Source organism: Microtus ochrogaster (genome assembly GCF_000317375.1).
Source record: "Microtus ochrogaster isolate Prairie Vole_2 chromosome 14 unlocalized genomic scaffold, MicOch1.0 chr14_random_1, whole genome shotgun sequence".
Lineage (NCBI taxonomy): Eukaryota > Metazoa > Chordata > Mammalia > Rodentia > Cricetidae > Microtus > Microtus ochrogaster.
In genome coordinates, this window is record NW_004949096.1 from 19576210 (window position 1) to 19601585 (window position 25376).

A 25376-nucleotide genomic window follows, 5' to 3' on the forward strand; every position below is an offset into this window, starting at 1 on the left:
GCCACCATCGCCCGGCTTAATTATTTATTTTTGAGACAGGGTTTTATTATAGCTTTGGCTGGCCTAGAACTATGTAGACCAAGTCTGCCTTGAATTCCTAAAGATCCATCTGCCTCTGCCTCAAGAGTGCTGGTAGTAAAAACTTGACTTGCCTTGTTAAAGAGGAAGTAGCCCTCACCCCTCCAATCAATTCTAGATAATTGCCCTGCTGCACATGTCCCCAAATAATTATCAGTATTTAAAATATTGTATTTTCTGTCCTTGCCCATTGGAAAATAAGCATGATGGCAGGGACCTGCCTTTCTGCTTTATCACTGTATCCTCAGGGCCTAGAGGAGCTGCTTTGTATTTGTTGAATGAATGAAGGATTTGAAGTACAACTGGACAAAGGGGTGTAAAACAACTAATAGTGCCAATGCCAAATGCTCTAGAACACAAAAGACGATTCCTTGTGAGTTATAGATGATGGTGAAGGCCTCATGGATGACTGAAGAACAATGCTTAAATAATCAGGAGAGAGTGAGGAACAGCATGGTGCTGTCAGCTGTGAGGCAAGATTGGTGGAAGATTTGGTGTAGTTTTTAGGTGTTGTCCCACCACCTGCTCCTGCTTCTATTGTTAGGGCTCAATTGCAAGCCTTCTACCAAGAACTCGTCTTGTATATTTTGTATTTGTTTGGTTTTATTTGAGTTTTGTGTTTGTTTGTTTTGAGAAGGGTCTTACTGTGTAGCTCTAGCTGCCTGGAACTTTCTATTTAGACCAGGCTGGCCTCAAACTCACTGCGATTTTCTACTTCTGTTTCATGAGTACTGAAATTAAAGGTATGTGCCACAATGCCTGGATATTTGATTTGTTGGGGGAAAAAAGGTCTCATTTTAGTTCAGGCTAAACAATAATTTAGCCTTGATAATTTTTATATATCCATCTCTCAAGCATGGAATTATAAGTGCATTCCATCATGCCCACCAGTCCACTTAGGAATGACCTAAGATACTAAAGTTTATCTGCAGTTGCTGAGATATTGGCTGGCTAGGACATTTACCTTTTCTAGCTGGTAGATGACATTGGTGAGTTGTACTATAAAAAGTGACTTTCTAGTTTTATAATTTAAGTAGCCCGCCGGGCGGTGGTGGCACACGCCTTTAATCTCAGCACTCGGGAGGCAGAGGCCGGCAGATCTCTGTGAGTTCGAAGCCAGCCTGGTCTACGAGAGCTAGTTCCAGGACAGGCACCAAAAAAACTACAGAGAAACCCTGTCTCGAAAATCCAAAAAAAATTTAAGTAGCCGGGTGGTGGTGTATGCCTTTAACCCTAGAACACTTGGGAGGTAGAAGCAGGCAGATCTCCGTGAGTTTGGAGCAGCCTGGTCTACAAAGCAAGTTGCAGGACTGCTAGAGCTGTTACACAGAGAAACCTTTTCTTGGGGTGGGGTGGTGGTGGTGGGTGGTGGTGGTGGTGGTGGTGGTGATGGTGGTGAAGAACTTAAGTAAAAAGGGGAGAAAGAAACTTAAGTTAAAAAAAAAACTCCATAAACTGGGCAGTGGTGGCGCCATTAATCCCAGCACTCAGGAGGCAGAGACAGGTGGATCTCTGTGAGTTTGAGGCCAGCCTGGTCTACGGAGCGAGTTCTAGGACTGGCTCCATAGCAACTGAAAAGCCCTGTCTCAAAAAAACCAACTAACCAACCAAACAAACAAAAAACAAAACTACATAGATCTCAAGAACAGGCCCTAAATTTTTGGATATGACTTTTTTCATTTTTTCAAATAAAGCCTGAAAGTATATGTATGATCTCTGTATGTGCAGTTGTTATTTTGTTGTTATTTTGTTTTGTTTATTTGGTTTAGATTTTCTTTTTTTTTTTTGAGACAGGGTCTTACTATCTAGCCCTTGATGGCTTAGAACTTGTTATGTAGAACAGGCTAGCCTAGAACTCACAGATATTCACCTGCCTCTATCCAGAGTGGTGGAATTAAAGACATGTACTAAAGCCGGGCAGTGGTGGCGCACGCCTTTAATCCCAGCACTCGGGAGGCAGAGGCAGGTGGATCTCTGTGAGTTTGAGGCCAGCCTGGTCTACAAGAGCTAGTTCCAGGAGAGGCTCCAAAGCCACAGAGAAACCCTGTCTTGAAAAAAAAAAATAGCCAATCAAAATAAGACAAAGTGTACAAAAAAATCATTTAGTTGATTTTGTGTTGGTCAACTGGGCATATGGCTGCCCTGAAGTGTGTTAATATACCCAGTAGATACCCTGTATATTAAGAATGGCTTCAAGTTGGGTATAATGTCATTTCACGGCCTGTAATCCCAGCACTCAGGAAGCAAAAACAGGAGGATAGAGGTGGGCTAGCCTGGGCTAGATAGTAAAAATCCACCTCAATAAAACAAAGCCTAACCCTTTCATTGAATGATGAGACTATAGATTGTTTTGAAGATTTTCTCCAACTCATTTCTGGTACTTTTATTTCGCCTAATTTTGTGTAATCCATTTATACATAAATACTGGAAGAAGCACATGGGAACGTCTCCAAGAATGTTCTCTGCCTCTGCGTCCCCAGTACTCTGCCTTGTTGACAGTCTGCTCATCTTACTGAGACTTGGAGGCTGTTGTTCCTCCCTCTCTAGCAGTAAGCCGGCACAGTTGCAAGCTGACCTCATTACTTTTCCATCCTTTCTTGTCCGTCTTATTGGACATGGCCTTAAAGCTTGTTTCATATATTATGTTTATTTTTCTAGTTGTGTAAAGCATGAGGATTATTTGATTCCTGATACTAACATGGCTAGAAGCAGAAATCTATATTTGTTAATTGTCATTATTTATCTAAAAATTTAAATGTTTTTCCTACTTGGATGGCTCACAGGGAAAAGTGTTCTGTCTGCATGTATGCCACCAGACCAGAAGAGGATGGTTGTGAGCCACCATGTGGCTGCTGGGAATTGAACTCAGGACCTCTGGAAGAGCAGGCAGCACTCCTAACCTCTGAGCCATCTCTCCAGTCATATATATATATATTTTTTTTAATGATTTATTTATTTAGTATGCATAGTGTTCTGCCTGCATGTGTGCCTATACGCCAGAAGAGGGCATCAGATCTCATTATAGATGGTTGTGAGCCACCATGTGGTTGCTGGGAATTGAACTCATGATCTTTGGAAGAGCAGCCAGTGCTCTTAACCTCTGAGCCATCTCTCCAGCCCTATATATATATTTTTATTGATATTTATTGAGCTCTACATTTTACTCTGCCCCCCTCCCTGCCTCTCCCCTCCCTGCTTCAGTCTTCCCCCAAGGTCCCCATGCTCCCAGTTTACTCAGGAGATCTTGTCTTTTTCTACTTTCCATGTAGATTAGATCTATGTAAGTCTCTGTTAGTGTCCGCATTGTTGTCTGAGTTCTCTGGGATTGTGGTTTGTAGGCTAGCTTTCTTTGCTTTATGTTTAAAAACCACCTATGAGTGAGTACATGTGATAATTGTCTTTCTGTGTCTGGGTTACCTCACTCAAAATAATGTTTTCTAGCTCCATCCATTTTCCTGAAAAATTCAAGATGTTATTTTTTTTCTGCTGTAAAATACTCCATTGTGTAAATGTACCATGATTTCCTTATCCATTCTTTGGTCGAGGGGCATTTAGGTTGTTTCCAGATTCTGGCTATGACAAACAAAGCTGCTATGAACATAGCTGAGCACATGTCCTTGTAGCATGATTGAGCATCCTTTGGATATATACCCCAAAGCGGTATTACTGGGTCTTGAGGAAGGTTGTTTCCTACTTTTCTGAGAAAATCACCACACTGACATCCAAAGGGGCTGTACCAGCTTGCATTCCCACCAGCAATGCAGAAGTGTTCCCTTTTCCCTACAATCTCTCCAGCATAAATTTTCATCAGTGTTTTTTTCTTGGCCATTCTGACAGGTGTAAGATGGAATTTCAGAGTTGTTTTGGTTTGCATTTCTTTGATGACTAAGGATGTTGAACATTTCCTTAAGTGTCTTTCAGCCATTTTTTTTTTTTTTTTGGTTTTTCGAGACAGGGTTTTTCTGTGGCTTTGGGTGCCTGTCCTGGTACTAGTTTTGTAGTCCTCAGGCTGGCCTCGAACTCACAGAGATCCGCCTGCCTCTGCCTCCCGAGTGCTGGGATTAAAGGCGTGTGCCACCATCGCCTGGCTTTCAGCCATTTTTGATTCCTCTGTTGAGAGTTCTCTGTTTAGGTTGTTGGACTAGAAGTCCACACATCAGGGAGGAGTTGCTCCAGACACCACTCACACAACCACAATTGATGCAAAAGCAAGAGGATTTTTATTCTGTCCTGACAGGGCCCTTCAGGTTCGGGATATGAAGGACATCCGATAGCTGTTACAGCCCACCTTTTAAAGTGAAACGCCACAAACACAAGGGGGGAACCTAAAGGTTGTTTTTCAACTTATTTGATTGGCTTATTCAAAGTTTTACTAGCAGTGATTGGTCTATTCCAGGGCAGGAGAATAGCTGCGTGATCAGGTGAGATAAGGGGGAGCATCTGTGGGTTATCCTGACGTTGTTCCAGTGACTAAATCAATACATCAGGAACTGAGTCAACATCTATGGGTTGTATTTGCCTCAGTTCCCAGAATGGAGTTATGTTTGAAGATTATTCTCAAGAACACAGGAGGATGAGCAGTCCAGCATGTGTGTGTTTGGGGGCGACTGTTCCGGTTCTAAATGCTAAGAGGCTTCAGAAAATGTCTTTAGAGCTGAGAGGCCTCAGAGATGCATTTAGAGTCTTTCAAGGTGTGTACTCCATTTTTTTTATTGGATTATGTGATCTTTTGGTGTCCAATTTTTTGAGTTCTTTATATATTTTGGAGATCAGACCTCTGTCTGATGTGTGGTCAGTGAAGATATTTTCTCATTCTGTAGGCTGTCATTTTGTCTTGTTGACCATGTTCTTTGCTTTACAGAAGCTTTTCAGTTTCAGGAGGTCCCATTTATTAATTGTTTCTCTCAGTGTCTGTGCTTCTGGGGTTATATTAAATATTTATTAATTAATCTTGCTGGGTATGGTGGCACTTGCCTTTGATCTCAGTACTTGGGAGGCAGAGGCAAGTGGATCTCTGTGAACTCAAGGCCAATCTGGCCTACAGAGTGAGTTCCAGGACAGCCAGAGCTGTTAAGCAGAGAAGCCTGGTCTCAAAAAAAAAAAAAAAAAAAAAAAAAGACCTGACTAGCCCAGAATAGCTTAAGCTTGCAGTCCTGCTGATTCAGCCTTCTGTGTGCCACTCTGCCTGATATTCTCTGATACAGCTGAATGATACTTCATTACACACCCTACAGTCCCATATTTTCTTTTTTATTTTTTTGTAAATTTTATTCCTTTTTAAGTGTGTGTGTGTGTGTGTGTGTGTGTGTGTGTGTGTTGCCCTCAGAGGCCAGGAGAGGGTATCAAGTCCTCTGGAACTAGAATTAAGACAGTTGTGAGCTGCCATGTCAGTGTTGAACCCAAGTCCTCTGCAGGAGCAGTCAGTGCTCTTAACAGCTGAACCATTTCTCCAGCCTCAGTACTGCATTTTCTTACAGAATGGTATTTGAATTGATTCCACCATATGGCTATTTTAAATTATATTGTAATGAAGACAGGTGTGTACCTATATCTCTTTGAGATAGCCTATGCTCCATTCTTAGGGATGTATACCCAGAAGTGGGATTGCAGGATCAAATATTAATGCTATTTTTTGAGGAACTCTATACTATTCTCAATAGTGACTGCACCATTTTATATTATACTGCCATCAAGAGTGTACAAGATGAGGTAGGGAAGCCTTAGTAAGAATATATATATATATTTTTTTTTTTTGGTTTTTCGAGACAGGGTTTCTCTGTAGTTTTGGGAGCCTGTCCTGGAACTAGCTCTTGTAGACCAGGCTGGTCTCGAACTCACAGAGATCCACCTGTCTCTGCCTCCCAAGTGCTGGGATTAAAGGCATGCGCCACCACCGCCCGGCTATATTCTATTTTTTAAAAATCTATTTTTTGTTATTTTTTTAATCGTTTTGTTTTGTTTTCGAGACAGGGTTTCTCTGTAGCTTTGGAGCCTGTCCTGGAACTAGTTCTTATAGACCAGGCTGGCCTCAAACTCACAGAGATCTGCCTGCCTCTGCTTCCAGAGTGTTGGGATTAAAGGTGTGTGCCACCACCACCCAGCTTAAAAATCTATTTCTGGGCTGGTGAGTTGGCTCACTGGATAAGAGCACTGGCTGCTCTTCCAGATGGTCCAGAGTTCAGTTCCCAGCACCCACATGGTGGCTCACAGCCATCTGTAATGAGATCTGGTGCCTCTTTTGGTATTATGCAGGCAGAACACCATATACATAATAAATAAATCTTTAAAAAAATAAATTATTGGGCTTGAGAGATGGCTCAGCCGTTAAGAGCACTGGCTGTTCTTCCAGAGGTCCTGAGTTCAATTCCCAACAACCACATGGTGGCGCACAACCATCTATAATGAGATCTGGCACCCTCATCTGGCATGTGGGCATATATGCAGGTAGAATGTTATATACATAATAAATAAAATAAATTTTAAAAATTATTTACTCTTTTTAGTGAGTGAGTCTTTCAAGATTGGCATTCTTTTTTCTCCTCCTTTTCTTTCCTTACCTTTCTGAAGAGTTGAACCCAAAAATCATTAGGTAGGGGCAAATGAGAGACATTTACATAGCAGGGAGGCCACAATGGCCTCAGATCAATTTCTGGAGCCCATTAAGTTGAGATGGATGTCAGTACATGTAGTATCAGAATGGTAGCTTAGCAACAGAGTTGGGGCCCAAACAGGGTAAAGAGGTCATTCCACAGGCAGGAGAGAGGAATGGGGCAATGGTGATGTCTTGGAATAGTAAAACCTGGTCAACTAGTGGGAACAGTCTATTCTCTTACTAGTAGACAACAGACACTGGGCTAGAATGTTCTTACAGCTGGGAGTGGTGGTGCGCGCCTGTAAATTTAATTGCAGCAAAGGTAGGCTGATCTCTGAGTTTGAGGACAGCTAGGTCTACATTAAGAGACCCTGTTTTTTTTTTTAAAAAAAAAAAAAAACAACAGAGAGAACATGCCAGTATGTTAAATCAGAAGTCAGTTAAGTGTTATATTGGCGCCCTTATTCAAAGTCTGAATTGCAGCAGTATAAGAAGGAAGTAGAGAAGGATCTTCTGATGATGCCAAGTTCTTTGTGTGTGCGTGTGTGTCTGTTGTTTTTTTGAGACAGGGTTTCTTTGTAGCTTTGGAGCCCGTCCTAGAACTAGCTCTTGTGGACCAGGCTGGCCTTGAACTCACAGAGATCCGCCTGCCTCTGCCTCCTGAGTGCTGGGATTAAAGGCGTGCGCCACCATCACCCGGCCTGCCAAGTTCTTAAAACAGTGCTTGGTATAAAATCAGCTCTTTTTTTTTTGTTATTTATTTATTATTAGTTTTGTTATTATTATGTTTTTTGGAGACAGTTTCTTTGAGACAGCCTTGGCTGTCCTGGAACTTGGTCTGTAAGACCAGGCTGGCCTCAAATTCACAGAAATCCACCTGCCTTTGTCTCCTTAAAGATGTGTGCTGCCACCACCCAGCTTCACCTCTTATTTGTGTGTCTTATTTTATTTATTTGAGACATTCTATTAGCCCTGGCTGTCCTGGAACTCACTGTGTAGACTAGACCATGAACTATCTCTGCCTGGGAACTGCCTATCTCTGCCTGGGAATGTCTGTTTTTTTAATATTTTATCTTTATGTATTTATTTACATATATTTGTGTGTCTGTATGTCAAGTATATGCCACATCTATGGGAGTACCTGCAGCGGCCAGAAGAGGGCATTGTATGTGCTGGAGCCATCCTATGTGAGTGGCAGGAACTGAACTCTAGTCCTGGAAGAGCAGTAGATGCTCTTGACCACTAAGCCATCTCTCTAGCCTCTATAGGGATTGTTTAATAAGGTAAACCACAGGTGTTACTCCCCTCCCTTTGGGGGATCAAACCCATGGCCTTGTGCTTCCTAGGCAAGGGCTCTAACACTTGCTGTCTCCAGGCTCTTCACAGTTGTGTTATCACTGCCTGCAATGTCTGGAAGAACACGGGGCGAGGGGCGGGTTCCCGCTCTCCAAACCCCACCACTTTTCTGAGCTGATTTCCAGGGGTTAAATTTAAGTGGAAAAATGTGATAGAATAGGAGAGCATGAGGGAGTTTTTGTGGGATTAATAGAATGTTTCAGTATCTTAATTCTGGTGTTGGGTCTGCTATTCATTGTCAGTGTTGAAATTCACAGAACTGTGTACCAAAACCAGTTATGTTTACTGCCTCTTATTTGAAAATATAAAAGTGAAAATAAAGCCTTAAAAAAATAAAGAATATTCTAACATCAGATATCTGCGCTGACCTGTGTTTCTGCCTTAGTGCTGTTTGTGTGCCCAGGCCTGGCTCCTTGCTTGCCTCATCATCACTCACTGGCTTTTTCCTTCCTCATATTAGATGGGAGCTGGAGGAAGCATCACTGGACTGAAGTTTAACCATCTCAATCCGAACCAATTTTTTGCTTCCTCAATGGAGGGAACAACCAGGCTGCAGGATTTTACAGGCAACACTCTGCAAGTTTATACCAGGTCAAACTGTTGCAAGTGAGTAGTTTAACTAGTAAGGGAAATGACTTCCATGCTCAAGATGCAGTTCTGCCAGAACGTACCCAGCCAGGACACAGGGAAGATGGGGTGTTAGCCACTTTGTACCACTCCTTTTCTTCCTTAGATGGCTGCTCTGACTTTGGCCCAGGTGGGTCCCTGCCCTAAGAAAGAGTTCTGGATTCTTGGCACTTGTCCTTGAGGAAACGGTGTGATCACTTCTGTAACTCATGTCCATATTGAACTGGGCCTAAACTTTCACTGGATAAGTCAACAGGGCATTTGCTTAGAAAGCATTTACAGAGTAGAGCAGGAATTAAAACTGAAGTTTAGCCATGTGTGGTAGCACACGCCTTTAATGCCAGCACTTGGGAGGCAAAGGCTGGGTGGACTACTGTGAGTTCAAGGTCAGCCTGGTCTACAAAGTGAGTGTCAGGCCAGACAGAACTACATAGTGAGGGCCTGTCTTAGAAAGAAAGGAAAGAAAGAAATGCAGTTTTATTACCCTCCATTTTCTGGGGTATGGCTGTATGTTTTCTTGTTGCAAATGTTAATGGGTAGAAGAACTCTCTAAGAACAAGTCCCTGGAGAGATCTCGCTGGAGGCGCAGTTCTGTAAGGGATGAAGAGTGAGGGTGTGCAGTGAGTTGCTCTGGGCTGCCCCACAAGACTGAGAAGCACACCGTCAGGACAAGGGACTGGCTAGACTCCAGTTCTCCTGGCTGTGAATCAGGACCCATGAAGTAGCTTTTTAAAATTATTATTATCATTAATTGTTATTGAGCTCTACATTTTTCTCTGCTCCCCTCCCTGCCTCTCCCCTCCCCTTCAACCCTCTCCCAAGGTCCCCATGCTGCCAGTTTACTCAGGAGATCTTGTGTTTTTCTACTTGAAGTAGCCTCTTCCTAGTCTCTTTATGCTAACATAGTTTTCAAGAGGAAAAGGTTTCTGGTTGTGTTTGATTTTTCCATAAATGCTTGGGAAGAGGCAGATGTTCTCTTGTAGCCCCCTGTGAGGAGCAGAGCTGGACAGTTCCTGTTCGGTTTGTCATCTCCTTTGGCCCAAAAAGTGAAGAGTAATGAGAATGAGAAGGATCGATAAGGCCTCTTCAGACCCTGGGCTGTGGGGAGCAAACAGCCTTTGGATTTGCTTTATAGCTCTAGGTTTGGCTGCTTCGGGGACTAGCAGAGAATTCTGGGCCCAGCAATAATTGGACACATTTCTGAGTTCTGTCACACTCACTCCTATCTTCTGCATAGTAGACAAGGCTGAGTGTCCTTCACCAGAAATTTATAGCCAGACAATTATTCATTGATTCAACAAATACTCATTGAATGCCTGTTAGATACTGGACCTCAGTCTGTCTCAGAGCACTCTCTCCCTCTAGGGTCTGGTTTTGCAGCCTTGATGTTTCTGCCAAGAGCCAAGTGGTGGTCACAGGAGACAATATGGGACACGTGATCCTGCTGAACACAGATGGCAAGGAGGTGGGTACTATGTGGCCCGGTCCCACCCCCTAATCCCCCTTTGGTTCTGTGTCTCCACCTGAACGAAACTTTTCTCTGCAGCTTTGGAATCTCAGAATGCACAAAAAGAAAGTAGCCCACGTGGCCCTGAATCCCTGCTGTGATTGGCTTCTTGCCACAGCCTCCATAGATCAAACAGTGAAAATCTGGGACCTGCGCCAAATTAAAGGGAAAACCAGCTTCCTCTACTCACTGCCTCACAGGCATCCCGTCAATGCAGGTATGACATCCCAAACCTCATCTCTCTAATGGGCCCTGTCCTTCTCATCACTGGTCCCTAGCTCAACCCTTTACTCCACCCTTACTAAGCCGATGTTTAGGACCCTTTCTGGCTCAGGCCGCGCCTTTGATGGTGTGGAGTTTCTTTTTTTTTTTTTTTTTTTTTTTTTTTTTTTTTTTTTTTTTTGGTTTTTCGAGACAGGGTTTCTCTGTGGTTTTGGAGCCTGTCCTGGAACTAGCTCTTGTAGACCAGGCTGGTCTCGAACTCACAGAGATCCGCCTTGCCTCTAGTTCATAGTCCAGATCGACCCCTCCTACCCTTATCTAGAAGGTCAGGCAGGGTACCAGGGTTTACAGTAAGGTTCCTTCAGTTTCACGCTTTTCATTCTGTCAGCCTGTTTCAGCCTGGATGGAGCCCGGCTCCTGACTACTGACCAGAACAATGAGATTCGGGTTTACTCTGCCTCCCAGTGGGACAGCCCCCTGAGCCTGATCTCCCACCCGCATCGTCATTTTCAGCACCTTACACCCATCAAGGTGAGTGACAAAAGGAAGGTCTGTGATTATGGGAATGGGCCAGATTTTGCCAAGCTGGGGAAAGGGTCACATATGCAGCCTACAATCTCAGATGCTGTCTTTCCCTTAATCCTTGGGCTCTGTCTGCTCCTTTTATCCCATTTCTGTAATTCCACTCAGAGTTCAGGTAGGGTCTTATAGTAGCCCAGGCTGGACTGGAATTTGCTCCATAGACCAGGCTAGTCTGACCTAGTAGAGATCACCTGTTTCTGTCTCTCAAGTGCTTTGTATTAAAGGCAGGCACCACCATCTGCACAAATCACCCATTGAGTTTTAGTGTATTTGATAAGCTAATTTCCTAAGCTTTTCAGCCCAATGTTGATCTTACTATGGACATTTTCTATGACCTTGACCTCCTTTGTTCTGCCTTCTGTTTGAGTTACCTATGTGTGCAGCTGACCCATAAGTTAACCAAACCTTGGATTGTCTTGCAGGTTTAAGTGGTCCCTAATAGTAGAAATAAGACTCTTAGTTTTCCGATTTAGACCTCTGTTTCATCTGTAAGAGAGAATAGGGTTTTGTGAAGATGAGTCAGGATACATAAAACATTGGGCACCATGCCTAGCACTTGATAAGTACTCAAGAGACAACTTCCTATCCCACATACTTCAGATCATTCTACTCAGGAGGTAGATGCAGGTGATCTCTATGAGTTCAAGGCCAGCCTGGTCTACAGAGAGTGTTCCAGGACAGCTACACAGAGAAACAACAAACAAAAACAAAAAATTTCTGAAACCAGGTGCTGTGGCTCATGCCTTTAATCTTAGCAATTGGGAGGCAGAGCCAGGTGGATCTATGGTTCAAAACTAGCCATGACTACATTGATATCCTGACACACACACACACAAAGATTTTTCTGGGGATGTTGCTGAAAGGTAGAGAACTTCCATATAGCATGAACGGTGCCTTAGGGAAGGGGGAGGGCACATGAAAACAGGTGTAGTGGTACTCACTGGTAATCCTAGTACCTGAAGGTAGAAGCAGGAGCGTCAGGAGTTCAAGGTCAGTTATTGCTCTCAATAGGCTGTGTCCTCATCCCATCACGTCCATTGATGCCAACATCCACCTGTCAAGTTTTTGCAACTACTTCTAAGCATGTACTAATTATATTCTTAATTACTGTATATTTATTTGATGTGCATGTATATCTGTGTACCATGTGCACACCTGGTGTCCTTAGAGGTCAGAAGATGGCATGGGGTCCCCTGGAACTGGAGTTACAGATGGTTGTGAGCTGACGGTTTACGTGCTAGGAAACCTGTCCTGGAAGAGCAGCCAGTGCTCTTAGTCATTGAGTTGTCTCTCCCTCTTCTTTTGTTTTTGTCTTTTTTCCTTCAAAACTGCTTTGAAGCCATGCATGGAGCACACACCTATAATCCTAGCACTTTAGGTTGAGGAAGGATTGCAGGTTTGAGAACTGCTGGGGTTATATGGTACAAAAAAAAATAAGAACTGTTTTGAAAATAAGTCACACCAATAACTACCAGATCTGTTTTGAATAATGTGAACCAAAGAATGCATGTTTTCTTTCTTTCCCCCTTCCTACTCAGACTGCACATCCAAGTCTTTGTTATTTGTGGGTAGAGAAGGATCAGTTGTAGAGTCACTTAAGAACCTAATCCTATTTGGTGTTATTTCCTAGAGGCTTAACTTAAGTTTAACTATGTTAGTCTTTTTTTTTTTTAACCTATGTTAGTCTTAACATTTGTTAAGAGCCAGAGGTGTTTAGTGGCAAAGCCCTTGCCTAGTGTGCACAAGGCCCTGGGTTCAGTCCCCAGAATTGCAAAACAAACAAACTAGCAATAACAAAACAAAAATGCCCAAGTTGGTATGACCTTAAGAAAATGCAAGAGAGGAGTGGGAGAGATGGCTCAGTGCTGCTCTTGCAGAGGACCTGGGTTCAATTCCGAGCACCTACATAGCAACACACAACTGTCTGTAACTCCAGTTCCAGATGATCCAGTGCCCTCTTTTGGCCTCTGCAGGTACCAGCTACACATGCAGTACACTTATATACATGCAACCAAAGTACTCATACACATAAGATAAATCTTCATCAGATGGTGCACAGATTTTTCCCCCATTCTTCTGTTTTTGTTTTTCCACACAGGGTTTCTCTGTGTAGCCCTGGCTGTCTTGGAACTCGTTCTGTAGAACAGGCTGGCCTCAAACTCATAGAGATCCACTTGCTTCTGCCTCCCAAGTGCTGGGAGTAAAGGTGTGCACTGCTGCCATTACCACCACCACCCACCCAGCTGGGGCATGTGTTTAATCCCAGTAGTTTAAGGCCATCCTGATCTACAAAGCAAGTTCCAGGACAACCAAGAGTACTCAAAGTAAGACACTATCCAAAAACAATAAAATATGGGCTGGAGAGATGGCTCAGAAGAGTGCTGGCTGCTCTTCCAGAGATCCTGAGTTCAATTCCCAGCAACCACATGTTGGCTTACAACTATCTATAATGAGATCTTGAGCCCTCTTCTGGTGTGTAGGCATTCATGCAGGTAGAACACTTTATACATAATAAATCTAAAAAAATAAAAAATAAATAAAATAGAAGCTGGGCAGTGAAGGCCCACACCTTTAATTCTAGACAGAGACAAGTAGATCTCCATGAGTTCAAGGCTAGCCTGATCTACAGAGCAAGTTCCAGGACAGCCAGGGCTACACAGAGAAATCTTTAGAAAATTAAGCCCACTTTCATTAATTTCATGCCTGTATACTCATGCCACAGTAGGCAAAGTGGTCAGATTTGCTTTTCCCCTCCCGCCACATAGGCCCCAGGGATCAAACTCAGGTTATCAGGCTTGGTTGTGGCCAGGTGCATTTATCTATTGAGTCATCCAGCTGGCCCTCATGTTTGTGTTATATGAGGTATTGGGTTCTTATTGGCCTTAGTAGTTAAAAAATTGGGAAAAAATATGCAAGGGGGGGACACGACTCATGAGTATGTGTGTGGCTGGGACCAAACACACAGTCTTATGTGTGCTGTGTAATAAGTACTCTGCCACAGGACTAAATATCCAGCCCTTAAAGAATATTTTGTATGTTGAGGCCAGAGGTTGACATCAGGTATCTTCTTCAGCTGTTCCCCATTTATTTTTGAGATGGGGTCTCTCACTGATTTGGCTGGACTAGATGGCTAGCAAGTCCCAGGTGTCCTGTCTCCACCTCCCCAGGTATGATTACAGGCGCATCATGACAAAATTTCTGCATAGGTCCACCTGTGTGGCAAGCCTATTACCAACTGGGCCGTCTCCCCTGGCTTCAAAAATACTGATGTCTCTTTATGTTCTGACTGACCTCTCATTTCCTAGGCATCCTGGCATCCGAGGCACAACCTCATCGTTGTGGGCCGATACCCAGACCCTAATTTCAAAAGTTGTGTTCCCTATGAACTAAGGACAATAGATGTGTTTGATGGAGACTCGGGGAAGATGATGTGTCAGCTCTATGATCCAGGATATTCTGGTATCACTTCGGTGAGACTTGAACCCTCAAACAGTGATGGGAGGAAGCAGGGAGTTGAGCTATCTTTCTGATCAGAATGTATCCCCATGTACCCTGCTGCCTCTGTACTGCATTCACCCCACTTTCACACTGAAATTCTTACCTTTGCAGCTCAATGAGTTCAATCCTATGGGGGACACACTGGCCACTGCCATGGGTGAGTAAAAGCAACTGTATCTGAGACTAGGTCTGACCCTATCCCTAGGTTTCAAAAGAGGCTAAATTCACTCTAGCCCTGCCCTATTCATCCCAGGGCATAGGCAATAAAGAAATCTGGGAGACAGTGGTCTCTGGCCCAGATCACTCATCTGGCTTTATGTTAGTCATGACAGTGTGAGGATATTATTCAGTCTGCTAGCTCCCCGTGACAGCCCCAAGCTCTGAGACCAGTAACAGAAGGTGTCAGTCAGACTTCTTGTTTCTTCTAGGTTATCATATTCTCATTTGGAACCAAGAGGAAGCCAGGTCACATGAATATCACAAAAGACAATGAAGAGGGCATGAGACAGCAACACCTGAACCCCACACGTGGGAAGAAGTTCTGTGAGAAGAGGCAACTGTTTGTTGAGGGACCAGACGTACCCAGGGTTGGAGAAGGGACACTTGTGATGTGGGATACTGTGGGACTAAGATATTGCCATGTTACTGCTCTAGATTTTGCTCCAGAAAACGGAGCAGAGGTCCTGCGCTAAGGGTCCCTGCTGTCTTTAGACTGGAGCTAAGTTTATCTTAGAGCCAAGGTACTTTTCTTTTTCCTGATGTGTGGTAGCAGAATAACCAGGGAATTTCTTAAAATTTATGTTCAGTCTTTACATGGCCAATAAAAGCATTTCCTTTGTACACCAACTAAAAAACCCAAAGCAGCTGGGCTTCTGAGCAGACCTAGCACAACCTGTAAGAGTGCTGCTTGGGTGTCAGAGTGGGGGAGACAAGAAAGGTACAGAGCCAGCACTCAGTCAGACCTTCATTTCTTCTGAGTCCCTGCAGCCCTAAACAAGTCCAGTTCAGGTCTAAAGAGCCCAGCCCAGCTGCGGGAGACTCACTTCATGATGTGTCTCTCTCCTGCCTGTGTCCTCCCACTCATCCAGGTACAGTACACATAATCTTTCAGACCTGCCTGAGACCCTGCTCAAGCCAAGGGTTGACACTAACAGTAGCCTCAGCCACAGGGAAACTCCACTGTTGGATGACCCAGTTCCTTGACAGCCACATTTTACACTCCCAGTGATTTGCAGTTTTGCCTCTAAAAAAAAGTATCAAGGGACAATGTCCTCTATGCCATTTTCCAAAGGTGTGGGCTAGAAGACAAAGAGCAAGGCAGGTCAAGCACCGGCTTCAGTTTTGTTTTGTTTTTGTATCCCAGGTCCTGAGTGGAAACTGAATCCTAGTCTGTATCTCAGGTCCTTAGGGAGTATAGGAGAGACAGATCCCATCTGGAGAAAGCCAGTGTCCAGCACAGCACATGGTAAACACCAGGTGTGTAGATGGTGAGTCACAGGTTCACAGCCAGTGTCCAGCACAGCACATGGTAAACACCAGGCGTGTAGATGGTGAGTCACAGGTTCACAGCCCAGGAGAGTCTCACTCGTTCATCTGGGCTTAGGTAATCAGGGAGGCTAAGCGCTGGGATCAGCTCACCTCCCCTAGGAAGCAGAGGAAGGGGACTGAGGTTGACAGGTTGTCAAGCATGGTCTTCCCTGTCTGCAACATGGTGGTAGCCAGGAGGCTGAGCCTGCATCCGGAAGAGGACAGTGAGGAGCAACACTATTAGAAGGAAGAGGATGGAGCCACAGACAGCCAAGGCCACAATCACCTCTGGGCAGGGGAGGGAAAAAGAAAGGTAACATTAGTATTCATCAGACAAACACAAACACAGAGCACTACCCCATGCCAGGTCCTGTCTGGACAAAACATGCATCTACAAAGGTGGTCAAGACAGTCTGCTCTTATGGTGTTCACATTCTAGTAAACAAGCATTTGATGGTAATGATGCATTAGTGATGTTATATGAGCAAGGTAAGTTACTCAGAAAAGAAATCACTGAGGAAACAGGAGCAGAGACCTGGAGTCAAGAAGTAAAACAGGCCAGGCGGTAGTGGCACACACCTTTAATCCCAGCACTTGGAAGGCAGAGGCAGGCAGAGCTCTGTGAGTTCGAGGCCAGCCTGGTCTACAAGAGTTAGTTCCAGGACAGGCTCCAAAGCCATAGAGAAACCCTGTCTCGGAAAAAACAAACAAGTAAAACAGATCTGAGAGTAGAGTGCCACGGGGTGGGGGCATAGGCACACAAGCAAAGGGCCTGATACTGAAGTAGGATTGGGGTTCTGGATTCAACAAGAAAATATCACTGGAGCAGAGTAAGCAAGGGGCACTAGGAAACAGGAGACAACCAGGCCAAGTGCAGGCTGGGTGGTCATGGAGGAGAACTTGGGTTTGGTGTGTGATTAGTATACACATACACATAAAATTAAAAAAAAAAAGCCATGATCTTATATAGCCCAGGTGTCTGGAACTGGCTATAGGCATAGGATGACCTTGAACTTTAAATCCTCTTCCACCTTAGTGCTGGAATTAATTCCACCCAGCGCTGGGGACTGAACTCAGTTTCTTCCCTGTGTGCTAGGCAAGTGCTCTTTCCACCAACTGAGCTACACCTCTAGCCTCAATTTATATATTTTAAGAAATTAACTCTGCTGTGTTGAGACTGGTAGAGACAAGAATAGACCCAGAATGAACATTAGGCTTTTGAGCAATCCAGGCAAGAACTGATAGTGTTAGACTGGAGAGGTGAGAGCTCAGTGTCCAAGAAGCCAAGCAGACAGAATCTGTGGGACTGGGTGGTGGAGTATGAGGAAGAGAATACCCAGTGTTAGATCGTGCAGCTATGGGACTAACGTGGCATCTATTAAATTGAGGACTATAAGATGAACAAGTAGATCCCAGGGGAAGAGACATTGTTTTAGACAACTTAGCTGCCTCATTCAACCCATGTAAAGAAGAGGCCTCAAGTCAGCAGCAGCCATAAATCTGTAAGTAGAACTTAACTTACTATGGAGATGAGGTAGGGGAGCCATGTGGTCTTAGGAGTCAGGATAGATAGGAAAAGAGCTAGGGACAAGCCTCAGGCCATTCATTGTTCAGTGAAGAGAAAACCATGAAGGAAGTTAAAGTGAAGACCAGAAGTCATGGAAATGTTACTGTTTTGCAGTGCTGGGTAGGGAATGAATCCAGGGTTTCAAAAATATTAGCCATGGCTTCTGCCACTGAGCCGTGTCTGCAGCACTCAGAAAACGTTTAAGGAAGGAGAGAAGCTGACTAAATCGGTCATCACAGTAAAAGGTGACACCACTGTTTCAAGTCAGTCTGAGGAAGTAAAGCCAGAATGTAGGCAACTCTTGGAAGATTTTTACCCAGAGGGATCACAGAGAGAAATTGAGTCTCAGAAGTCTGTTACGCTTTGCAATGGGAGTGATCCAGTAGAGAGGGGGGCATATTCCCGATGAAGGGGAGAAGAGACCAACACAGTCTAAGTGGAGGCTGGACTTGACCACTAGCTTATATAAGCAGGTAAGCTGGTAGATGTGGCAGGACAAGGAGGGTGAGGAACGGGGAGAGTATATAAATACAGTACTAGGGTTGAAGAGGTTGTCCAGGGAAGGGCGGAAGATGGCTGGCCCAGGACATTAGCACAGAAGCAGGTGGCAGCTCACCTGTGTCTGCAGTGTCACTTATGAGCTGGCACTCCTTCTGCCAGTCCTTGGGTATGACAGGCTCTGTGAGGCGAAGGAAGTCCTGCAGTGGGCAGCGGTGAGGGCAGCCAGGCAGGATCAGAGGCCAGGGTGCCTTCTTACTGTCATTCCGAAAGTACATCTCAACTGAGAAATTCCTGAGAGTTAACAGGAGGCAAGATGGGGAATGCTCACCATGCCCAGAATGGAGTCTCTGGGCTGCCTTCAGGGAACACCCTGGTAGTTCCACTTACCCATCATCTTCCTGATACAGTTCAAACATGTGGCAAGAAGCATAGGGAGCTTGTCTCCCATTGTAGACATTCAGTGCCATTTGCAAAGCAATAAGGGTAGTATCATGCTGTAAGGGAGAAGGGCTGTTTGCTCCTCTGCCTCCCAGGAATGGAATAGGGAAAATACCCAATTCCTGGTTGGACTCCAAAGTGTTAGAGATTTGGAGCTTACCGCGGAGTAAACCAGAAGCTTAGGGAATTGAGAGGTGGTTGCCATGAGTGTCAGGTTCTTCAGTATCTGAGCCAGCAGAACTCCTGAAGAAGAGAAATCCCAAGTGTCGGTGTCCTGAACTGTCACTGATCCGCTTTTCTGACCATCTGCTAGTCTTAGTCTAGTCACCAACCCAGGGAACTCTGCACCGCCCACTGCTAAGAACTGTCAAGTCTACCTGGGACACAGATAAAGCAGGTTATTAGTACTTAAACTCAGGTGCAAAAACTTGAGCTAGACCAGCCTGGTCTACAGAGCTAGTTCCAGGACAGGCTCCAAAGCCACAGAGAAACCCTGTCTCGAAAAACCAAAAAAAAAAAAAAAAAAAAAAAAAAAAAAAAAAAAAAAAAGACAAAAAGAAAAAAACTTGAGCTAGGAGGCACTGATCATGACTGCTTTAACAGTATGAATGCTTCACAGCACCTGAGGTGGTGGGCATGTCAGGGCAACTGCTGTATGCAGGTTCTGAAAATGACTGCATTGTCAAAGGTTTGAGAACGCATACCCTTGAATGCTTAAATGAAGCAACTGACACATGCGTTGCCCTCGGCCTTTTCTCCAAGGGCCTTAGCAGGTCTCTGGAGGGAGGCATGCAGTTAGGAAAGAGAAAGGGTCTTCTGGCATGGCAGGCCAGATGTGGTGGCACACCTTTAATCCCAGGAATCAGAAGGCAGAGACAGGTGGATCTCTGTGGTTTGGGGCTGGCCTGGCTGGAGCTACATAGTGAGACCTGTAACTCAGGCTGAACAGTAGAGAACCAGGAGATTTGGGTGACTAGCAGGGATGGCAGAGGGGAGATTTGTTTTTAAAAGAGCAGAGAACTGTCTTAGGCAGAATAGTGTGTGAGAAGCTCCCACAGTAGGTTTATAATGCTGGAGTTTTGGGGAGGGTAGTGACATGCTGTTTTGTGTCACTCACCACCCTGAAGTCGGGCCTTCTGTACTTGCTCGTGGATCCCGAAGAGGAAGAGGAAGCTGAAGTCCTTTAGCTGGCTCAGACGTTGCACGGTTTGGGGTGAGGCCCAGGGCGGCAGGAGCAGCCCATGTGTTTGCTGTGTATCGCAGCGGGCAGGTTAGCTCCCTAGGCCTAGGCCAGAGCCTCTCCAGGGGTGGCTTTCTTCCCCAGGTGGGGAAGGTGCCTGTGTGTGTGAGGGAGGAAGAGGAGAGCAGAGGTGAGGAAGAGGGGCTATTACAAACATGGCAGACAGTAGGGCATTGGAAAGGGAGCTCGAGCATGAAGAACAGACTCAGCAGAAAGAAATCTCACAGTACTGAGTTCGAGATGGAGAAAGATACAGAGTGCTGACAACTAGTAAACCATTTCCCACTCTGAGGTTCTTTTTACCCAGGAGGGAAGTTCCCAGGTTACATAAACACTGGCTTGCTGGGCCTTCCCAGTGGGGATGGCAGTAGCCAAGCAATGTGCTCTATTATTGCCCTAGAGATCTGGACCTGCTGAGGAGAGAAGAGTAAGCCCAACAGGCACCCTGGTCAGCTCACCTCACAAAAGAGTGTGTCATACACATTCCAGATGGTCTCTAGGGTCAGGTTCATAAGCCCTGTCTCATTGGCCACCATGTCCAGAAATTGCTAGGAAAAATGGATCAGGAGATCAGTACTGTTCTGAGTAAAGCGCAGTCTGATGACTTACACCTCAGCCCCCACTTACTGCGTTCTGAATACTCATATTCTTATACTCTAGAGTCTGCCGAGTCTCATTCTGCAGCTGCTCATAATGGGGACATGGACCCAACGGAAACTTTAGCAGCTGCAAATTAAAGAAAAATAGGCAGAGAAGCCTGGATCAGTAGGCCGCGAGCGATCATAGTTGTCCCTTCTCTACTCCAGTCCTCTCACTCCTGGCCGGTCTTACCCTGTCTTCAGTGATGGGCACAGTGTGAACAGGGATGGGCTGCCATGAAATGTTAGGGTTGAAACGTTGCACTTCATTGGGAGGGAAGAGTCCAGCCAGGTTGGCCTCAGCACTCATGAGAGTACGGTCAAAGTCAGTGCTTCGCACATAAACCTGTAAATTGGCAACACAGATTTCTCTTTGTGTGCAGAAGCACTCTGGCTTCTCACTGGAGCCCCAGGGGAAACCTGTTCTGGATGGTTACTCAGCACATTTTAAACTTACCATGCATACACAGCCTATCTGGATCCTCCCTGTTCCCCAAGGCCCCAAACACTGAGCTATGAGTTATCACCAGTCTGTGGGAATGGCTCTAGTTCAAACCCTCCTTCCTGTTCATCCAAAGCACTCATTTGGTACGTCTAAGAGATTTGATTTATTGTGTATACAGTGTTCTACCTGCAGGCACTAGATCTCATTACAGATGGTTGTGAGCCACCATGTGGTTGCTGGGAATTGAACTCAAGACTTCTGGAAGAGCAGTCAATGCTCTTAACCTCTAGGCTATCTTTCCAGCCCTCCTGAGAGATTTTAATACCTGGCTTGTCTCCCATCATGACCAGAGCCCTGCCTTTCTGTGTCTCTCTCTCTTGAAGAGGCAGCTTCTATCTCTCCCTTTTCCCCATTTCTCCCCTCCCCCCCCTCTCTCTTCTTTCACCCTTCTTCCCCTCCCTTCCATTACCCACTAAATAAATATCAAACTTGACTGAAAAAAAAAAGTCCTTGTTGGGCATAATGGTACACATTTGCCCCCCCCAACCCAAGACAGGGTCTTACTATATATGTAGCAAAGGCTACAGACCCTGCCTATGCCAGAGTTGGACCCTTGGCCAGTTTTGTCTCTTCCCAGAGACAATTCAGACTCCAGAGCAGTATTCTAGACAGTTCTTAAATTTTTGTCCATGGACCAAAATTTCAAAAGGAAATCTAGAGTGCTTAGCCTCACCCTTAGATTCTCTCTCTAAGGTCAGAAAATAATTCAAAAATCCCATTCCTCCTGCCAATCAAGTTCCCAGTCTTACCTCTTGTCGGTGGTAAGTGGTGTTCAGAAAGCCATGGTAGCGCTGCCTTAGAGCCTGGCCTAGCTCCCAGTGCTGCAGCATCCCCTCCTGTGGGCAAACCTGAGGGTTAAGGGAGTCCAGAAGGGATGGCTCACAGGTCCTATGACATTTAAGCATTCTTCCCTTGGCAAGGAGCGAAGTTAAGTGGTCACTTGTGAATGATATTGTCCTGGGCACAGAGAATTGTTAAGAAATCTGGTCATAGGGGCTAGAGAGATGGCTCAGAGGTTAAGAGCACTGTCTGCTCTTCCAGAGGTCCTGAGTTCAATTCCAGCATCCACATGGTGGCTCACAGCCATCTATAATGAGACCTGATGCCCTCCTCTGGCCTGCAGGCATACAGAACACTGTATACACAATAAATGTTTTTTTAAAAACAAAAAAAATCTGATGATACCCAGAGAAATAGTTCAGTGTACTTAGCGTAGACAAGGGCCTGGGTTTGACTTCCAAAACCCAAAAACAAAACAACAGTAAAACAGACATCTGGTCCGTAAGAACCCATGTGGAAACTAGAAGTTTAGGGAGGCTAAGTTTCTGGCCTCTGACCCACCTTGGTTAGCTGACCAAAACCCTGGGGCCATTTCTCTTCCTGATAGGGGTCCTTGGGATATGTCTTCACTGGTGACCGATCTCCATGTCGATACAGCTGGGTTAAAAACAATGGTTTGTCTACAGGTCAGAAGGGTCTTCTGGCTAAGGACAGGGCCCACCTCTGCCCATGTAGGAAAGCAAATCTCACTCCCTCTTGGACGCCTTTCCGCTAAGTAACGGAAAAAGAACCCGAGTTCAGGAGGTTCCTAACAAAGCCATGCAAAGCCAGAAGCACAGGTAGTGCAAGCAATGCATTCTGGAGGAGGAGCAGTGACTGGGAAAGCAAAGATCTTCGAAGTCGTCTGTATGGGTGACTCTCCACCTTTTGATTACATTCCCATCTTGGGAAGAATCATCCCCGGGAAGAATATACCCCAACATTACTTGGTCGCCCCGTTCTACAAAATGGCCTAGGGCTCCAAATCAATTCTGAATCCAGTCTGGCAATCCACCACAGGCCAACTGCTCCCTAAATCAGTTCTTTCTTTCTCCTTGAAGCGAGGACCCCGACCCCAGAGCACAAGCTCTACCCCTCCTTCTACTAGCATAGCCGCCCTTTGCCCTTTCAGCTTTGGAGAACCCGTTGGTGACTCAGTCACCCATTACCAAGGTAACAAAGCGCAGACTCCGGGCCTGGGTAGGTGGCATCACCGTTAGGCACATGCCAAGAAGAAAGTGGAGAAGAGCTGCCTGGCTCCAACCAGACTGTCTGCCCGCCATCACCGTTGTTGGCTGTGCAGCAAAGGGGCCGGAACGCCTTGGGCGGTACCTGCTGCAGACGCCCGGATGCATTCGTAAGGACACTTGCCGGAAGTGCATTCTTCGCCATCTTTGTGCGCGCGCACCCGCGCGTGTGTGTCTGGTGGGTGAAGGCGGAATTTGGGGGTTACGATTGGCGGTGATGGACTAGCTGGGGAATGTAGCGTGATATTTCGAACTGAAAAGGCTTAAGGACCCCCCCTTTTTTGTAAATGCCCTAGGTCAAGCTTATCTCCTTCACTACCGGGCCGGTGCTTGCCCTGGGCGTGGTCTTAACCTGGGGAGCAAGCGCCTCCCTCGAAAGCTTCTGAGAGTGATCCCGGAGCCTCAGCTGGTGCAGAATTGGGGCGAGGTGTGGGGAAGTAGAGGGCCTCACTTTCTGTGCCTGTCTTCTGTGTGTAGTTTGAGTCTTGCCTCTGGCTGTTTCCCTAAGTGGCCTTGTTTGGGGTGCAGGGCACTGCATGTAAACAGCCCTTCGGACTCCCTGAGAATGGCCCGGTCTAGTCTACCATCATTTCCTGCACAAACCTTTAGTTTCTCTCTCACTCCCCAGTTGCAGCCTTCCCCGTCTTTGTCCATTTCTAAATTAAATTAGGCTCAAAACATCATGTTTCGCCGGGCGATGGTGGCGCAAGCCTTTAATCCCAGCACTTGGGAGGCAGAGGCAGGCGGATCTTTGTGAGTTCGAGACCAGCCTGGTCTACAGAGCGAGTTCCAGGACAAGCTCCAAAGCCACAGAGAAACCCTGTCTCGAAAAACAAAACAAAAACAACAACAACAACAACAACAAAAAACCATCATGTTTCCTCTAAGGGGAGTTGTATAGGCTGTTCAGATTTCCCAGACCCACTGCACCGAATTCCCGTGGGAGGAATTTCAGACGGCTGGGGCTGTAGTTTGATTCAGGTATGTAACTGGATTTCCCACAGAATGAGAGAATTAGCCTTAAGAATTTAGGGGCAGCAGCCTGGTCTACAGAGCTAGCTCCAGGACAGGCTCCAAAGCCACAGAGAAACCCTGTCTCGAAAAAAAAAAAAAAAGAATTTAGGGGCAGGTAGCCAGTCTGGCTTCCAGATTTTGTGACTCCAAACCTTATTAATGACAGTTTCAGGTCAGATCTTAGGCCTGTGGTATGCTTTTGATGCAGCTCTTCCGACTGTAAGCAAGCCCACCTCAGTATATCTGCCAAGTCTGAGAGAACCGTTCCTGTCCCCGGACTCCAGATAAAATTGTGCCTAAACTTTGCTTACACTTGACAAAGACTGAGGAAGTAGAATAACAGGGCTTGAAAACTAGTTTTTAACTAAAGAACAAAACAAAAACACAAAAAGCCCCAAACCCTAGCTAGGCGGTGGTGGCACTCCTCTTTAGTCCCAGCACTCATGAGGGCAGAGGCAGGCAGAATTCTGAATTTGAGGCTAGCCTGGTCAACAGAGTGAGTTCCAGGACAGCCAGGGCTACACAGAGAAACAACAAAGAAACCTTTCTGTGTATGGGCGTTTTGCCTGCCTGTGTACCTGTGAGATGCATGCAGTGCCCTCGCAGGCCAAAAGAGAGCAACCAGTTCTCTCAACAACTAAGCCATCCCTCCAGCCTTTTGTTTGTTTTGTTGTTTTTGTTTTTCGAAGCAGGGTTTCTCTGTGTTGTCCTGACTGTCCTGGAACCCACTCTAGATCAGGCTGGCTGTAAATGCAAAAATCTACCCGTCTCTGCCTCCAGAGTGCTGGGATTAAAGGCGTGCACAGCCACACCCAGCTAGTTTTTAACTTTCTTAACCACAGGTTCCCTTATAAGTCATATGAAAAATCAGCTCTTTCCCCAGAAAAAGTGACCAAACATGAACATAGAATACAATTTTGCACATAACCTCACATGATTCACAAAGATCCTCCATAGGTTTATAAGATAAGGATGCCAACCCAGAGAGAAGTAATTTGCCTAAGCTCACACAGTTAAGAGAATTCAAACTTGCTTGGTTTTGTTGTGATTTGTCTTTTGATACAGGTTCTCAGACCCTGCGACACGGCCTGCTGTGCACTGGCATTGCAAGTGTGCACGGCCCAGGCCCAGCCAAGCAGTCTTCTTGCCCTCTCTCCCTCCCTTTCTTTCAGATAGAATTAGGATCTCACTATGTGGCCTAAGCTAGCTCTGACCTGCCTTACCTCCAAATGTCCAAAGCATATGTTGTCACACCTAGAAATGTAAGTGTTCTGACTTCTGACTGGTATATAATTAGTTGTCCTTTTATTTTATTTTATTTTATTGATTTTTCGAGACAGGGTTTCTCCGTAGCTTTTGGTTCCTGTCCTGGAACTAGCTCTTGTAGACCAGGCTGGCCTCAAACTCACAGAGATCCG

At 45.5% G+C, this 25376-nt stretch overlaps 2 protein-coding genes across 3 annotated transcripts in view; one reads left to right on the plus strand and one right to left on the minus strand.

Moving 5' to 3' along the window:
* Positions 1-15302, plus strand: part of Ddb2 (damage specific DNA binding protein 2) — a 20422-nt gene extending 5120 nt beyond the window's left edge. Inside the window, exons 4-10 of the mRNA XM_005364168.3 lie at positions 8487-8632; positions 10019-10118; positions 10200-10377; positions 10771-10913; positions 14270-14434; positions 14574-14619; positions 14891-15302. Coding sequence (XP_005364225.1) covers positions 8487-8632; positions 10019-10118; positions 10200-10377; positions 10771-10913; positions 14270-14434; positions 14574-14619; positions 14891-14955 — 843 coding nt within the window. The 3' untranslated portion in view covers positions 14956-15302. The remainder of the gene's footprint in view (positions 1-8486; positions 8633-10018; positions 10119-10199; positions 10378-10770; positions 10914-14269; positions 14435-14573; positions 14620-14890) is intronic.
* Positions 14885-25376, minus strand: part of Acp2 (acid phosphatase 2, lysosomal) — a 13708-nt gene continuing 3216 nt past the window's right edge. For both annotated transcript variants that reach the window (XM_026787712.1, XM_005364167.3), the window contains exons 2-12: positions 22867-23119; positions 22220-22315; positions 21628-21714; positions 20567-20719; positions 20363-20461; positions 20194-20283; positions 19613-19745; positions 18656-18738; positions 18445-18551; positions 18173-18348; positions 14885-16277 (exon numbers count right to left, since the gene is read on the minus strand). In XM_026787712.1, coding sequence (XP_026643513.1) covers positions 16144-16277; positions 18173-18348; positions 18445-18551; positions 18656-18738; positions 19613-19745; positions 20194-20283; positions 20363-20461; positions 20567-20719; positions 21628-21714; positions 22220-22315; positions 22867-23079 — 1371 coding nt within the window. In that variant the 5' untranslated portion in view covers positions 23080-23119 and the 3' untranslated portion in view covers positions 14885-16143. The remainder of the gene's footprint in view (positions 16278-18172; positions 18349-18444; positions 18552-18655; positions 18739-19612; positions 19746-20193; positions 20284-20362; positions 20462-20566; positions 20720-21627; positions 21715-22219; positions 22316-22866; positions 23120-25376) is intronic.